The sequence below is a fragment of the Microtus oregoni genome, unplaced genomic scaffold (assembly GCF_018167655.1).
Source record: "Microtus oregoni isolate MIOR12 unplaced genomic scaffold, Mior012 000042F_ref0000377, whole genome shotgun sequence".
In the NCBI taxonomy this organism is placed as follows: domain Eukaryota; kingdom Metazoa; phylum Chordata; class Mammalia; order Rodentia; family Cricetidae; genus Microtus; species Microtus oregoni.
Genome location: NW_024543209.1, coordinates 11,700,304 through 11,715,828, shown reverse-complemented (window position 1 = coordinate 11,715,828; position 15,525 = coordinate 11,700,304). Strand labels below are relative to the sequence as shown.

Here is a 15,525-nt window from a genome sequence, read left to right as displayed (position 1 = left end):
TTCCAGCTTGCCCTGCTCTGTAGTAAGCAATGCTCTGTGATCAACAGAAAAATCAGCTCAGAGCTATTCAGTGGACGAGCAGCCCGTGTCCAGGGGCCACTGCAGAGCAGACAGCAAGCAGAGGCCAGTCTGAGAAGTCAATTCTTATGACAAGGCTGGGTGACACATAACCCTTTCACAATGAGGAAATATGACGACAAACACACACAGTTTTACATTTTGCATTTTCTTATGGTGGACAGTCATCATTGGCCCCAACGGCCATCTGAAGCCAATAGTCCTGATTTCTAAAAACCACAAAGTTGTACAAGTGCTCTCCTCCTTTCTGGAAGCCATGTTCGTTCTCTCTCCAGGAGACAGGGCTGTCTGCAAAGCCTTGAACTGACAAGGTGACCCACGGCGCTAACTTTGGTTCATCAAAGTAGTGACTGAAAAAGAAAGAAAATTCTTATAAATAAGAGGTCAGGAACATCCACATTAGAGAAATTATCCTGGATTAGGGGTATTTCTGACGGTCTAATTAAACTGAGACTATTTTGATTCATAAAAACTAGGCTATGTGAATTAAATACTTGGTACTATATTATGAAGTCCATAAAGATTACCTAACATTAACACTCAGAAAACAAAATCAGCAGCTGTTACAGCCTGGAAAAAAATCAGTTAAGACCAAGAGAATAACATCCACCCCACCCAAATTACATAATAGCTTCCCTCCTATTAAGGTGGGTTTTTGTTTATTTCTCAATATGTGTACGCCTGTGTAGGGGTCAGAAGACAACTTTGAGGTCCTCTGTGCATCCTGAGAATCAAACTCAGGTTGTTGGTTCTGGCTCATGTGTCTTTACCCACTGAGCTATCTCACTGGTCTCTCTCCCATGAACAGTAAATATTCTTGCTGGGGTGGGAACTTAGTGCTTAACACTTGCGTTCCATCCTTAAGGCCTTGAGTCTGACTCCCAGCATGGAAGGGAAAAAACAAAAACAACAACAACAAAATCTAGGGTCTCTCTATATAGCCCTAGGTGTCCTAGAACTCACAATGTAGACCAGGCTGGCCTCGGACTCAGATTCTCCTGCCTCTGGGTCCCAAGTGCTGGGATTAAAGGCATGCCCCACCATACAGAGTTCCTAATTCTAAATGAAAGATTTGCAGAATTCTTTCATATAACATTGGTCATAATTTGTCTCACAGAATACTGAAGTGTTTTCAAGTAGTAGTAGTAAACATTTTAAAAACAAAATGGCTCAAAACATAACCGGGAAAATGAACAGCTTGTTTCAAGAAGCCTACCGAGGTTCTGCTTTCTCTTTCCACAAGGATTAGTACTTCCAAATAGCATTTGTCTCTGTCAGCAAGAATTAGAGCCAGGGCCGGACAGAAGGCACAGCAGTTAAAAGCACTTCCTTCCAGAGGACTCAAGTTTGCTTCCCAGCACCCATAGGTAGACTCAAAACTGTAACTCCAGCCCCAGGAAATCTGCAGCCCTCTTCTGGCCCCCACCGGCACTCACACACAAGTGCATATAAATAAAATAAATCTTTAAAAAGACAAAGTTATTTGTTGTTGTTGTTGTTAATGAACACTAACAACATTTAAAATGTTACTATACTTTGGGTACCAGTAACATGTGGAAGGTCCTGCCTTGTACCACACTAACAAAAGTCCTTAACGCCCCACACTAGCACCAACAAGTGAGAGACACAGCCAAGAAGGGTTCTCACCGCAGCTGTTCCAGAAGGACCTGTATCTTCTCTGGCAGTATGAAACCCGTGATTGTGCACAGACAAGCTTGGGCTATGACTGTGCTCGGCTGGGGACAGCAGTAGGTTGATATGAAATTATAAGGCTGGTTATTCCTGCCATAAAAAGGAAAGAAAACGTTTTTTACAACCACTACATAACCACATGCAAAGTACGGAACTCTTATTGAAGACAAGCAACCAAGAGCTCATATACCTACATGTCCACATTGCAGAAGACAGCGCCGAGCCAGTCAAAGAGCTCCTGGGCACTGCAGGCCTCCTCCAGCTCTCCTGCAAGTGAGCTGCTCTGTAGCACCGGGCACTGCAGCTCTCTTACTGTGCTCAAGGCCACTTTTGGCTGATGCTCCTGAATTTGGTATTTGGAAAAGTATGACCTCATTGTTGATTCTTCTGCACCTTAGAACACACCAAATAAGGCTGAGTCAACACTGTTACAACTTGGATGAGTCTTGACCCAACTCCAACATCCCTTTTCTTCTTCTGTGTGTTTCTGAGACAGGGTCTCAGTATGTCGCTGGCCTCAAATGCATGATCCTCCTGCAAGCCTCCCTTCCCTTTATAGGTAAGTACCACCATGCCCAAGACGTTTCCCATTCCCTTTTGAGTTATGCAGAACAGCTAAGATAAGGTAAAATGGAAGCTAGGCAAAGCTGCATACTAATTACAACCTCTTAAAGTTGCTTTCAGCTGCGTATGCTAAAACATCACGAACAACCTCCCTCCTCACTTTCCCTGGAAAACACAGGACGCCGTCAGCTCAGGCCGGTATTTGTTTTACTTGCTCTAACAAGAAAATTTCAACTTCCTATATAAACCCCAAGTATTCCCTATATAGGGATGCTAGTGAACTCTACAGAAAGGAGTGTGCTTGTACAATCTAATAGGAAACAACAGAGGAACTGAATGATAATAGAAGCTCTTACTAACTATCCCTTTGAAGACCCAGGAAAATCCACTGTATCTTTTCAGAGAAGTTTGTGCACCCAACAGCTTTGGAAGGCAGAACAGACATTCCCTCCAAAGCACAGGGCAGGCTGGCTTACTGTCCAGTAAGATGGAAATAATGGCCCCACCCCCATCTGTGAGCAGAGCAGGTCTGCTTACTCCCACTATTATCCACTCTACAACGACTGAGTTCCTTGGGTTCTATGCTTCTCTGTCATGTAACCCACTGCATATGCTGGCATTACTACACCAGTTCCGTGCCACTCCATGCCTAGTGGAATTTGGTGAACTTTACAAATGCCGATTCTCTTATGTGTTGATTAATTCCAGGTGTCAAACTGGATTAGTGGTAAAGCTCACTTCTAGGTGTGTCTGTGAGGATGTTTCAAAAGGAGAGTGGCCTGTGAGTTCACGGACTGCTTAGGAGAGCCCCACTCTGAGGGTGGTAGACATGTGAGTTATTCCAACAGCCAGGGCCCAGACAGAACAAGGACAGAGGCAAGGTAAATTCACTCTATCTCCTGGAGCTGAGACACCCAGCTTCTCCTGCTCCTGGGTATCAGGCGCCAGGGTGTCAGGCCCTTGACTCAACCTAAGTTTGCCAGCAGGGCTTCTAGACCGGTCAACTGCTCCCACTGTGATCAACCAAATCCTCTGTCTTTGACCCAGGACACTTGTGGCTCACTTTGCTGGCTGGAAGATAGTAAAAGTCAGGCCATTCTTAGTTTCTCTGGAGAATCCATAGCACGAACAGTCCTCCGAGAAGTTGCCAACTGACAGAAACATCAGTTAATCTCTCCCCCCTCTTGTATATTTACCATATGCAGAAGGAAGAGAGGCATTAAACTTTAGAAAATTTGGACAGACAGGAGCCATCTGGGGCCGGCAGAATCCAAGAATTTTCCATGAGAAGCAGACAGATGGACCGAGTTCCAAAATGGACTAGGTCTCCCTGTCCTCCAAAGGAGATACTACACCAGCATAACTCCCAACAATCTGATTCGTTGCAATCTGGTAATAGGGCAAAGAACACTTCTAAAGGGAGCAATACATGTGGAAGTTGTAAGCAGATGAATATACTTGATGACCATTAAGGCTGGTACTAAATTCAGTATTCTAATCAATTAAAGTCACAACAAAAGCTATCTGACATTTAACAGTCCGTCTGGGGTGCTATCCTGCAATAATGATAAACAGATCACACACACATAATTCTAACTGATGCTGTTTTAAAGTACTCTAGCCAAGCCTGTCTGGTGTACATGGGAGAGAGAGAAGGGAGTGGATACAGGTTGCCGTTCTGAAGCCACAGTGAAGCTCTCTGCTTCTGCAGGAAACTCAAGAAGACTGGGGCAGATTGCTTCAGAACTGGGCTACCCTGACCTAAGGTGCTGCGGACATCTGGAAAGTCAGAGCAGCTCCTTCACATTGCCACACCCCTAGGTAAACAGTATCCCTTGACCACAGTGATACAACTCAACCCTCCATCACAACTCAACCCTTCATCACAACTCAACCCTCCATCACACCCCGCCAACAGCAAGATTTCAAAACCACTGTATCATTATAAAGTTTATACTCCATACCTGTAGGATGCCATGCCAAAAGAAAATCAAACTTCAAAGGCTTCTTTTCTTTGAAGGACCAAGATATTCTTTCATACTTCTTAGAATCCAGGTTAAGGGATAAATCCATTAAATCAATGGAGATAACTTAAAGTAGAAAAAGCAATAACCATGTTTCGTTTAAATTACACAGAGCTAACCCTGAGAAACACCTGAAGTTTTAGTAAGCTGACATATAACACAGATTATTTTGTTCTTCACTCCTTTTCCTTTATCAAAAACACATCCCTCAGGGGGTTATTTCTACTACAGTTGTTTTAAATACTTTAAATCTTCCGAGGCCAAAGATCAAGGGCAGAGGTCTTCAGGAGGTCAACTCCAATCTTCTGTGTATGTGGCAACCTTGGTTACTGTAGTCCACACCACACAGTGTCATCAAAACCACCTCTTCACTTGAGAGTAAAGAAATTGTGTGCCGGGGCTGGAGAGATGGCTCAGAGGGTAAGAGCACTGGTTGCTCTTCCAGAGGTCCCGAGTTCAATTCCCAGCAACCACGTGGTGGCTCACAACCATCTGTAATAAGATCTGGTGCCTTCCTTGCCAGCAGTACATTGTATGCTTAATAAATAAATCTTAAAAAAAGAAAAAAAAATTGTGTGCCAAGCACACTAAGTTGCTGCTCTCCACTGCGTACAAAGGTCTAGTCCAGTTCTACAACCCTTATTCAAGGCCGTGTACAGCGAAGAGAAACCGTCAGAAACAGTCGAATAGCACCAATTAAGCCCCTGGGAAGCACAACCAACAGCTCCTTGAGTCAGGATTTCAGAGGCTAGAAAGAGCCCTATCTTTCCTGAACAGAGAAGCAGACTGGCTAGACTCCAGTGGACCACACATAGTACTTACCAAACCTCATAGGTTTTCTGCCAGAACACCGAGATGGATGACCTTGAAGCCCAGTTTCTTCGTAAGTATCTTTATCCAATGATAAAATTAATTTTCCTATAAATCAAAAAATAGTTCCCATAAGAGAGATGTTAAAATATGGCTGATATTCTCTAAGGAAGGTAGACAACTGGGCAGCGAAACAGCAGTGTAAGTACATATGAAGAACTTATTTAAAACACATTAATGTTATCTAGTCATGTACTTTACTGGCCTGGGACTTGCTGAGGCTGGCCTCAAACTGGTGGCCATCATCCTGCCTCAGCCTTCCAAATATAGGGACTATAGATGTAAGACACCATGCTTGGTGATATTATCTATCATATACACATATGTAGATATTACAGTAGTGAAACTAGAAATAACTGTAATTATATTAAGTAAGAAACCACCAAACTCTGGTCTGTATATCACTTCAAATACCTTCTTCCCAAATTTAAATATGATTTAATTTTATGTGTATTTATGTGCCTGGGCGTATGCAAATACACCAAAGAGCCTGTGGAGGTCAGAAGAGGTTATCAGATCTCCTGGAACTTGAGCTGTGAGCTGCCATGTAGATACTGGGAACTGAAGCTGGGTCCTCTGCAATGGCAGTAAGCACTCTTAGCTGATGAACCATTTCTCCAGCTCCTACTTCAAGTATCTTCAAGACATTTAAAAACTACGTTAGAGCCAGGTAGGGATGTGCTGGTTCACATTTGTATTCCCAGCGCTTGGGAAGCTAAGGCAGGGGGAACGAAAACTCGAGCCCAAACTGGGCTAAATGGCAAGATCCCATCTCACAACAAAACAAAAAGCTCTAACTCACAACTGTTTGCACTGACGAACATGTCTATGCTATACAGCTCAACTACTGAGAAACAATGTAATACAACCAATGTTAAAATTCAATGCTTATAAATTCATAGAAAATTCTGGTAAACGCCAAACTGCTCCATCTAAGAAGGACGTCTAAACTCAAGGAGGAGCTTCATTTCACTCTGTTTCGAGCTGTATGATTTGACCTTTTAAAAATTATTATTTTATATTTCTATGTGTGCTGGTGTTTTGCCCACACGTATATCTGTGCATCATATGTGTGCCTGTGGAGGCCAAACAAGGGCTCTGGATTCCCTGGAACTGGAGCTACAGACAGAGAGTTGTGAGCTATTAAATGGGTGCTGGGAACCAAACCCTGGTCCTTTGGAAGACCAGCCAGTGCTCTTAACTGCTAAGCCATCTCTCTACACCCTAGAGTTTTTGTTTTGTTTTCTTTTAACTATACTGATTTCTTTTATAACTGAAAAAAGACAGAAAAAAAGTGAATTTTGTCACCATTTGGTAGGAGGGCGACAGCATTGTCTTCATCAATACTTGCATTGTATGTTAATGCAGAGAATGAACCTGTAAAAGAAATTCAAGAAAAACAATTAACCCTTCACAATGTTTTCTTATGAATTATTTTCACATGACAACAAATCTTCCAGGTAGGTAACAGTCAGTGTTTAGCACTACTCTAAGTCACTCAATAAGCCCAATGCCCGCCAGGGATAAGTTGGAACATACACGTGCTAAGTTCCTGCTCTGGACCCATTCAGGGTCTTTTTGTGCAGGTTTACTAGCAACAGGCTGAGAACAGACTGAGACTAGAACCTATAAGCTTGGGGATCCAAGCAGAAAGAAAGCTGCAGAGCAGAAGATGCAAGAGGACAAACCTTTGAGACAAAGTTCTAAGTTAATAGTCAGAAATTACTTAACCAAGCTAATAATCAGAAGCTACTTAATCTTCCTTATCTGCTAAGTAGGGATTCGACCTACTTCACCGAGTAGCTGCAAGGGTTAATTAAATCTGGTCGGATATCTAGCCATCACCTAAAGAGGCCACAGGAAGGAGGAGAATGAACAATAACGACAGACAGAGAAGTGATGCGTGCAGCTAACCACATGGTCTATCCTCTACAGGCCCTTCTAAAAACAAGTGAAGTACCCCAGTATCTGCTATGGTCTTCCTAGAGCTCTTCATTTTGCCTTGTTCATATGAGACGCTAGACGCCTTTTCTTACCTTTCTTTACAAAGGTCTGGATGAATTCACATGTAATTAATTCATGAAGAGGTAAGCTCTTCACAGAGTAATAGGGCCCAATTTCCATAACCAGGCTTTTCAGTTCTTTCGACAGCATCCCACATTCAGGAATAAGAAATGAAACCTATTGGAAAGTAGAAGTACAAAGTTATATTCTATGAAGATCAACACCATGTCTTCAGAAGTGAAATATTAAAATTGCTAGCTATTCCTTCACTGATGGAGGAAGGTCATTGGCTAATAAAGGCACTGCCCTGGCCCATTTTATTGGTTAGAGGATAGGTGGGAGGAGTAAACAGAACAAAATGCTGGGAGGAAGAGGAAGTGAGCTCAGAGACTCCACAGCTCTCTCGGGAGCAGACGCCTCAGAGAGAGACGCCATGCCCCGCTCCCGGGATGAAGCTCCGACCCAGGATGGACTAGGCTGGAATCTCCCCGGTAAGCGCACCTTGGGTGCTACATACAGATGATTAGAGGTGGGCTAAATTAATATGTGAGAATTAGCCTAGAAGAGAATGGGCCAGGCAGTGTTTGGAGGAATACAGTGTCCGTGTAATTATTTCGGGGCATAAGCTAGCCGAGCAGGCGGCCGGGGTGCTGGGGACGCAGCCCCGCCGCCCTTATTACTTCATATGGCGCCCACGTGGACAACTGCTTCCACATAAAGCCTGAGACAGCTTGGGAAGTAATTCCAGAACAAAGTGAAAGCATTGTGCCTGGTTTCTTGGTAGCAGCAATTTCTCGGTTCTACTCTGCTTGCTAGAGTCAAGCAAGCGCCTCATCTAAGAGAGGCTTCCTGACTCAGCTTTAGCTGCAAAGCCTGCAGCTCATTAAGAGGTCCTGCCACGAAACACTTAAATGGTGTTGACGAAAAGCTGAACGCATGCTTTTCGGTTTTCAGCCGTAGCAGGAAAAAAGCTGTGCCGTTTAAAAATGCTGGCTTTCTGGGCCATCCTGCCAGGGCAAACTCTGACTGTTTAAGGCAGGAGGGCCGGCTACCAAGAGAGGACGTGAGTGTTGTCTGTTGTAGCTCACTTGCTGGCAGGGACCTTGAAATGCCATACAGTTGTTGCAGTAAACATGGCTACAGCCTGTATATCCGCCATGAGGCTGGAAAGCTAAGGAATGGACTGGATCTAGCTGGCAAAGCCACGCCTTTAATCCTACCCATATTGCTCAGTAATTTAAAGGCTCGTGTGGTCAGAAAAAGAGAGATATACAGTAAAGAGATATTCAAAGACAAAGAAAATTTCTGAATGGTTTAAAGTGTGTTAAAAATATATGCAGACTAAAAGTTGAAGTTCTTAAAGTAAAAAACAAAAAAAGAAAGAGAGTTGTTGTGTGTGATAGCACACGCCTTTAATCCCAGTGCCTAGAAGGCAGAGACTAACAGATCTCTGTGAGTTCAAGGTGTAGTAGCAAACACCTTTAATCCTGAATGCCTGGGAGGCAGAGACAGGCGGATCTCTGAGAGTTCAAAGACAGCCTGGTCTACAGAGTTACTTCAGGTCAAAGATACAGAGAACCTGTCTCAAAAAGCAAAGAGTTAAAAGTAAAAATAAACAAAATAGAGGTTAAAACAAAGCTGCACAAAGATGGAAAATACACAGAGAATCTTGATACTGTATGCTATTATGCTCTCTTTAAATTATTTAAACGCTGAGGAAGGAGCAACAGATGCTAAAAGATATTTATTTATAAATGCTGCTGAACTAATCCAACATAGATATTTTGAAAATGCCTTGAATTTGAAATTTGGATCTAAGGACATGATACTTTGGAAAGGAGTTTCTTATTTTGTTTTCACAGAGGATGAGACGCTGTTCATTTCTTCTATTCCGATTTGGTATGATGGACCACGCCCTCCTGAAGGGTTGGTGTGAACGCCTTCAAAAAATTGCTTCACTCAACTGCCAACTGAGATGAAACTAGCACACAGTTTATACCATAAAAGACCTAATTAACAACGCCCCCATTCAGCAGGAAGCAGTTTGGAGAGAAAAAACTGCGCCCATGTTCCCAAATATGGTTTATAAACGTTCTTTTACATTTTAAGGGGGATATGATATAGGTATGAATAATTTGCATTAGTATAGATTTTGCTTTATTGATAGAGATTTAAGGTCAATTTTGTTATATGTATATGTATTTCTGATATTGATTAAGGTGTTGTGATTGTGTAGTTCATTTAAAAATGTAATATATATAGGTTGTTAATGGATAATCATCGATAATAGTAAAGCTTGTAGTCATGTTAGTTAGATTTTCTAGATATATAGAGATATATTTTAGATAGACATTCTTCATGTCTTTCAAAGATTACAGAATAGGACATTTAATGTTTTAATAACTTAGGAATTTTCATGACAATGAGACACTCTGCTCCTGGCAGCACCAATGTACTTCAAGAGGAAGATGGGCATCGAAGAGGCACCTTATGGAGTTTGATAGCCATTTGGGCAAGAAACTGCTCTTGCCTGGACTATTGCATAAACTGGACACAGAGAACCCGCAGAGAGAGGACTACTGAACTTGCCTAAGGTGAGATGATCTTTCGGGGTTCCTGATTCATGAAAGAGTCTGCGAGACATTCTGCAGGACACAACAGATAGTGACTGAATTGACTTTGAATTTTCCTGCTTTATGGAAATGTCTGCTGGATACCATGGGCCTAAAGGCTGAAGATGGATGCCCCAAAGGTACAGAGGAACTTTGGGTGACTGTCCAGGCAGCGAGATGTCTCTGTCATTTCTAGAGTTTTAAAAGTTGCTTTTTTCTTGTTTGCTTAGGTAGTATTGTATCTTTCTGGAGTCTTTGATGGAGTTAAGAATAGTTAGTTATAGTTATAGTTTTCCTTAGTTATGATAAAGATTATTGTAACTTTTACTTGATAACTGTTTTGTTATATGTAATTTTGCTATGTTAAAGTTAAAGCTTTTTTTTTTGTTTAAACCGAAAAAGGGGAAATGATGGAGGAAGGTCATTGGCTAATAAAGGCACTGCCCTGGCCCATTTTATTGGTTAGAGGATAGGTGGGAGGAGTAAACAGAACAAAATGCTGGGAGGAAGAGGAAGTGAGCTCAGAGACTCCACAGCTCTCTCGGGAGCAGACGCCTCAGAGAGAGACGCCATGCCCCGCTCCCGGGATGAAGCTCCGACCCAGGATGGACTAGGCTGGAATCTCCCCGGTAAGCGCACCTTGGGGTGCTACATACAGATGATTAGAGGTGGGCTAAATTAATATGTGAGAATTAGCCTAGAAGAGAATGGGCCAGGCAGTGTTTGGAGGAATACAGTGTCCGTGTAATTATTTCGGGGCATAAGCTAGCCGAGCAGGCGGCCGGGGTGCTGGGGACGCAGCCCCGCCGCCCTTATTACTTCACTTCACAGGTTTTACTGGGACATACAAACACTGGCAACAAATCATTTTAAAGTTTGTTTTTTTTTTTTCTGAGACAAGGTTTTTTTCTTGACAAGAAACTGTCAAGTGGACCTTGAACTCAGAGATCTAGCCACCTTTGCCTGGGATTAAAGGTGTGTACTACCACTGTTCTGCTAGACAACACATTTTTTTAAAGATTTATTTATTATGTATAGTGTTCTGCCTGCATGAATGGCTTCACACCAAAAGAGGGCACCAGAACTCATTATGGATGGTTGTGAGTCACCATGTGGTTGCTGGGAATTGAACTCAGGCCCTCTGGAAGAGCAGTCAATACTCTCAACTGCTGAGCCATCCCTCCAGCCCAAGCAACAAATCTTTTAATCTATCAAATCTCAGGCAAACATTTGATTACTTAAGCTTTTCGTTTCTGCATTGCCATGTGAGGCAAGAGACCAAGCAGAAATACAATGGAGGTCTTGCTTAAATTTTATTTTTTGCACACGAACAATACATGCTATGTCATACAAACTTTATATTCAAGGAAGTAGAGTATAATTCATCATGCCTGGATTTGTTTACACTTGAGTCACTGAAATCAAAGGAGCTGCTCCTGGGAGCATAGGGAGTTTAGGAACATTCTATAAATAGATGTGTAATAGAAACAGATGCGCTCCTGGTGCTTCCATTTCCTAGACCAACGTTAACAGGTCAGGCCAGGCAAAATAGGCGATACACTCTTGAACGCAGGGAGGGATGAGATTTCAACTGAAGCGGAGACTTAAAACCCGCGCGGATTTCAAATGATCCCCACAGCTAAAGTCCATTCCGCAAAGCTCCAACAATCAGCCTGTGCCTGAGACACAGGGACAAGGACGTCAGCTAATGTCTCTGAGAAACATACCAAGCAGATATTTAAGGTGTAAAATGCTTAGGCCCTTATCGTATTAAGGTGGGCTTTTTGTTTTGTTTTTAATTCCTTATTTGTCAAACACGGTGGTGCTTTGGAAAGAGGCATACGTTGAGGTACGTGGAGACCAGAACAAATTTATGGCGAAGGGCAGCTACACGTTGTTCAGGTCACACTCCTAACTCTTCCGTGCCTACCTAACTCTTCACCTAGCTACCGTGGGCCTTGGAGACTCAATCTTGAACCCGGCATTAAACAACCAAACTCAGAAAACGAACACCCCAAAACTCTACTCTTCCTGAAGGGCGGAGCACAGCCCTGTGTCCGGCGCATGCTGGGAGCTGTAGTCCTACACATTTCAAAGAAAGGTGATCGGTAAACTGAAGAGAATACAGCTCCCAGGATGCTTGGCGACAGACTCTGCCCGCCCCCGCACGACGAAAAGGTCCCGCCGAGGAAAGCCCAGAAAGGCTCTACCCTAAACCTCCACGACCAAAGGAGGCCGGGTGGATCTGACTCACCCTGTAGTTATGATAGTGCGTTTCCACGAGATGTTTATGGCGAGACTTGTTGTGGCCAAAGTTGGATTTCTCACAGACCAGTAAGTGCCGGGGAGTCTCTTGCAGTCTGCGCAGCGTGGCCATGTTAAGCACGAGTCGACGTGCTCCCCGCCTCTCCGACTGCCCCGCCTCCCGGGCCGCCCCGCCTCCCGGGCCGCCCCGCCTCCCGGGCCGCCCCGCCTCCCGGGCCTCCCCGGCCGCCCCGCCTCCCGGACCGCCCCTCACTCCACCATTTGTCCCTTTCTGATGCTCGTCCCTCCCCCTCCACGCCCCGAATTCTTTCCTTCCCTTCTGCTGTCAATTTCTAGGCGCATTGGATAGGAGTGAAAGGAGGGTTTCCTATGTGAAATTTCTGCTGTCAATTTCTAGGCGCATTGGATAGGAGTGAAAGGAGGGTTTCCTTTTCGAGGTCCTGACATATTCATTCCATCCCACAGCATTTCTCCAGGGAGTAACTCAGAGAAGGCCTGCTCTCTGTCACGTTATAAATAGGAAGAAGATAAGACATAGGGAAGGTACAGTACAGTAAGGAAACTCGCCTGTCTTGTGGCACACTCTATGATCCTGACTCCTGACATGGTCTAGTTCCTAATGCACACTCACCTACAGGCCTCTGAGTTCCCACTGAGCCTTCCCAAAAGGTATAGGAAATTGTGTGTGTGGGGGGGGGGGGGGGGAGATAATGTGGTATTTCAGCATTTTATATCCACTAGGATTCCATTGCTTTGATTTTTGTTTGATTTATCTTTTGTTTTGTTTGTTTGTTTTCCAAGATAGGGTTTCTGTAGCTTTGGAGCCTGTCCTGGAACTAACTCTTGTAGACCAGGTTGGGCTCGAACTCAGAGATCCACCTACCTCTGCCTCCCGAGTGCTGGGATTAAAGGCGTGTGCCACCACCGCCCAGCTTCATTTACAATATTTCTATTTCCACGAAGCCAGCATTTAACAGAAGAGGCTTAACGGCGTCGTGAGAATGCAGACAGAATAAACCGTGAGAGGAATGTGAGTAAAGACAACCTAGGCAGGAGGAATCTATCACACAGTCCCTTTGTGCGGATGTGTTGAGAAAGAAGAGATCCAACAGTAATCCAACAGAAAATCAACCAACAAAACTAGAGGCATTAGCTGCGTGCAGGGAGTGGAACACAGAGCCATAAACGTTGCTGGCCACAAAGCTGGAAGGACAGAGCTGTCTAGGGCCGCTGAAACTGGCCAGTGGATTTGGTGTTTTTCCTGCTGGATTTCAGCCTGCTTTGGTTTGATTTTTCCTCACTATGCTCGATTCCTCCCTTTTGAAAATGGAATATTTATTCTGTGCCATTGTATGCTGGAAGTATGTGATTTGCATTTTTGTTTTACAGGGGGTCACAGTTAAGGGATTGCCTTGAGTTTCAAGAGAGACTTTGGACTTTTGGGCAGTGTTGAGACTATTAGAGACTATAGGACTTTTGAAGTTGGACTAAATGTATTTTACATCACGAACATTTTATGCCACGAGCCTGCAGGGACCAGGAGCAGAATGCGTGGCTTGAATGAGAAATGCCCCCATAGATGTGTGTATTTGAGCACTGGGTCCCCAGTTGGTGGTGCTGTTTGAGAAGCCTTGCTGGAAGGTACGTATCACGGCAACAGAAAAGTAACCAAGCCAGACCTCAATGTAAAACCGCAGAGTATGAAACTGCTACAGAAAAATACAGGCAGAGTGCTTCAAGATATAGACAGAGGCAAGGACTGCTGAAAAGGGTTCCAAAAGCATAAGGGATGATCCTAAATAAGACTACATAACAGTAAAACCTTCTGCGTAGCAGAGTGAAGACACAGCTGGTAGAATGGGAGAAAATCTTTGCCAAATATACAGCAGACAGGGGATTACTATCTAGATCCTAAAAGAACCCCCAAAACCAAACATCAAAATAATCCCGTGTATAAATGTGCAAACGAATCAGACAGTTCTCAAAAGAACATACACGTTGCCAGTAAATGTATGGAAAAGAATTCCCCAACCTTCACCGATAAAGAAATCCCAGTATAAAAAACCAGGCATTGAGATTCCAGCTCATATCTGTCAAAACAACTGTTGTCAAGAAAACAAACAGCAATTCTGGTTCAGGGAAAATGGACCCTCATGCACTGCTTTTGGAGATGTAAATTAGTGCAGCCACTATGGAAATCAGTGTCGCAAAACAACTAAAACAGAGCTACCGTGTGAACCAGCTCCACTCCCAGGTATGTGCATAGCTGAAAGATTATAACTCTGTATGGCACAGAGATGATCGCACACCCATGGTCATTACTATACGGGAACCTGCTTGCTCGCCCCGTCAATATGAATTCAGAAAGAAAGCGTGCTGATCTGATGGCACTTGGGAGGCTGAGGCAGGAGGTTTGCTAAGAGCTTAAGGCCTTCCTGGTTTAGCTAGGCAGCTGCAGGCCTGCCTGGATTGCAGAGTGAGCTGGGTGGTGGTGGCGGCAGTGGCAGCTGTGCACGCCTTTAATCCCAGCACTAGGGAGGCAGAGGCAGGTGGATGTCTGTGAGTTCGAGGCAGCCTGGTCTACATGAGCTAGTTCCAGGACAGGCACCAAAGCTACAGAGAAACCTTGTCTCAAAAAAAAAAAAAAAATACTGGCTCAAAAAAAAAAAAGCATAGAGAAAGATAAGGGTTTATGTATGCAGTAGGCTTTCTTTTCTTTTCTTTCTTTTTTTTTTTTGCCATGACATTTCCAGGAGACTATATGGAACCAGAGATCATTATTTTAAATGAAATAACAGCATTCTTTGTTTTCTCGCATTCATGGGATCTGGATTTGAATATATGTGCATTCAAATGTATAAAGGTCAGGAAACCAGAAAGAGGAACACAAGACTTAAGGAGCCGATCCTGAGGAGAAGGCGGAATAAGAAAGGAAATGGAATACGTGCAACATGATTGCAGAAGGGGGAGACCATGGGGTGGGGGCTAGGAGGAGACCGACTAGAAGGGGAGGGGGAAATGGGGCTGCGCTGTCAGGGAGGGAATGAGCAAAAACAGTTCAGTGAAAAACCACAGAGAAACCCTGTCTCGAAAAACCAAAAAAAAAAAACAGTTCAGTGACAGATGCTGTCGAAATGCCACGATGAAACCTATTACTTTGTATGCTAACTTTAAAAAAAAATGACATTTAAGATTATTGTTTTAAAACTAAGAAAACAAATATTAAAAACAATCAGGTGCAGTGGCTCATGTCTATAATCCCAGCATTTGGTAGGCTGTGGCAGGGGGATTACCGTGAATGCAGGGCCAACCTGTGTTACAACCTGGCTGGCTAAGTTTCAGCCCAGTTTAGCTAAAGAATAAAATGCTATCTCAATCTCCCCACCCCCAAATAAATAATAATAATAATATATAAT

The 15,525-nt window shown here is 43.7% G+C and overlaps 1 protein-coding gene across 2 annotated transcripts; it reads right to left on the bottom strand.

The window, feature by feature from the left end:
- Positions 1-205: 205 nt before the first annotated feature.
- On the bottom strand, positions 206-12,258 carry Rpp40 (ribonuclease P/MRP subunit p40). Of its 2 annotated transcripts, none has more exons than XM_041632866.1 (8): positions 12,099-12,258; positions 7,265-7,409; positions 6,537-6,605; positions 5,181-5,276; positions 4,299-4,424; positions 1,965-2,163; positions 1,726-1,860; positions 206-428 (listed from the first exon to the last, which is right to left on the bottom strand). In XM_041632866.1, exons 1-8 carry the CDS (start codon positions 12,219-12,221, stop codon positions 230-232), a joined length of 1,092 nt encoding a protein of 363 aa, XP_041488800.1. In that variant the 5' UTR covers positions 12,222-12,258; the 3' UTR covers positions 206-229. The 2 variants fall into 2 exon arrangements, with proteins under 2 accessions (XP_041488800.1, XP_041488801.1); XM_041632867.1 differs by having other exon boundaries at positions 1,965-2,157.
- Positions 12,259-15,525: the final 3,267 nt, after the last annotated feature.

Coding starts and splice junctions, on each gene's coding strand:
- Rpp40 (XM_041632866.1), bottom strand. CDS start 12,221: ATGGCCACGCTGCGCAGACTGCAAGAGACTCCCCGGCACTTACTGGTC. Junction 6,606..7,264: donor CCAGACCTTTGTAAAGAAAG/GTAAGAAAAGGC, acceptor TTTCTTTTACAG/GTTCATTCTCTGCATTAACA. Junction 4,425..5,180: donor CAGAAAACCTATGAGGTTTG/GTAAGTACTATG, acceptor TTCTACTTTAAG/TTATCTCCATTGATTTAATG.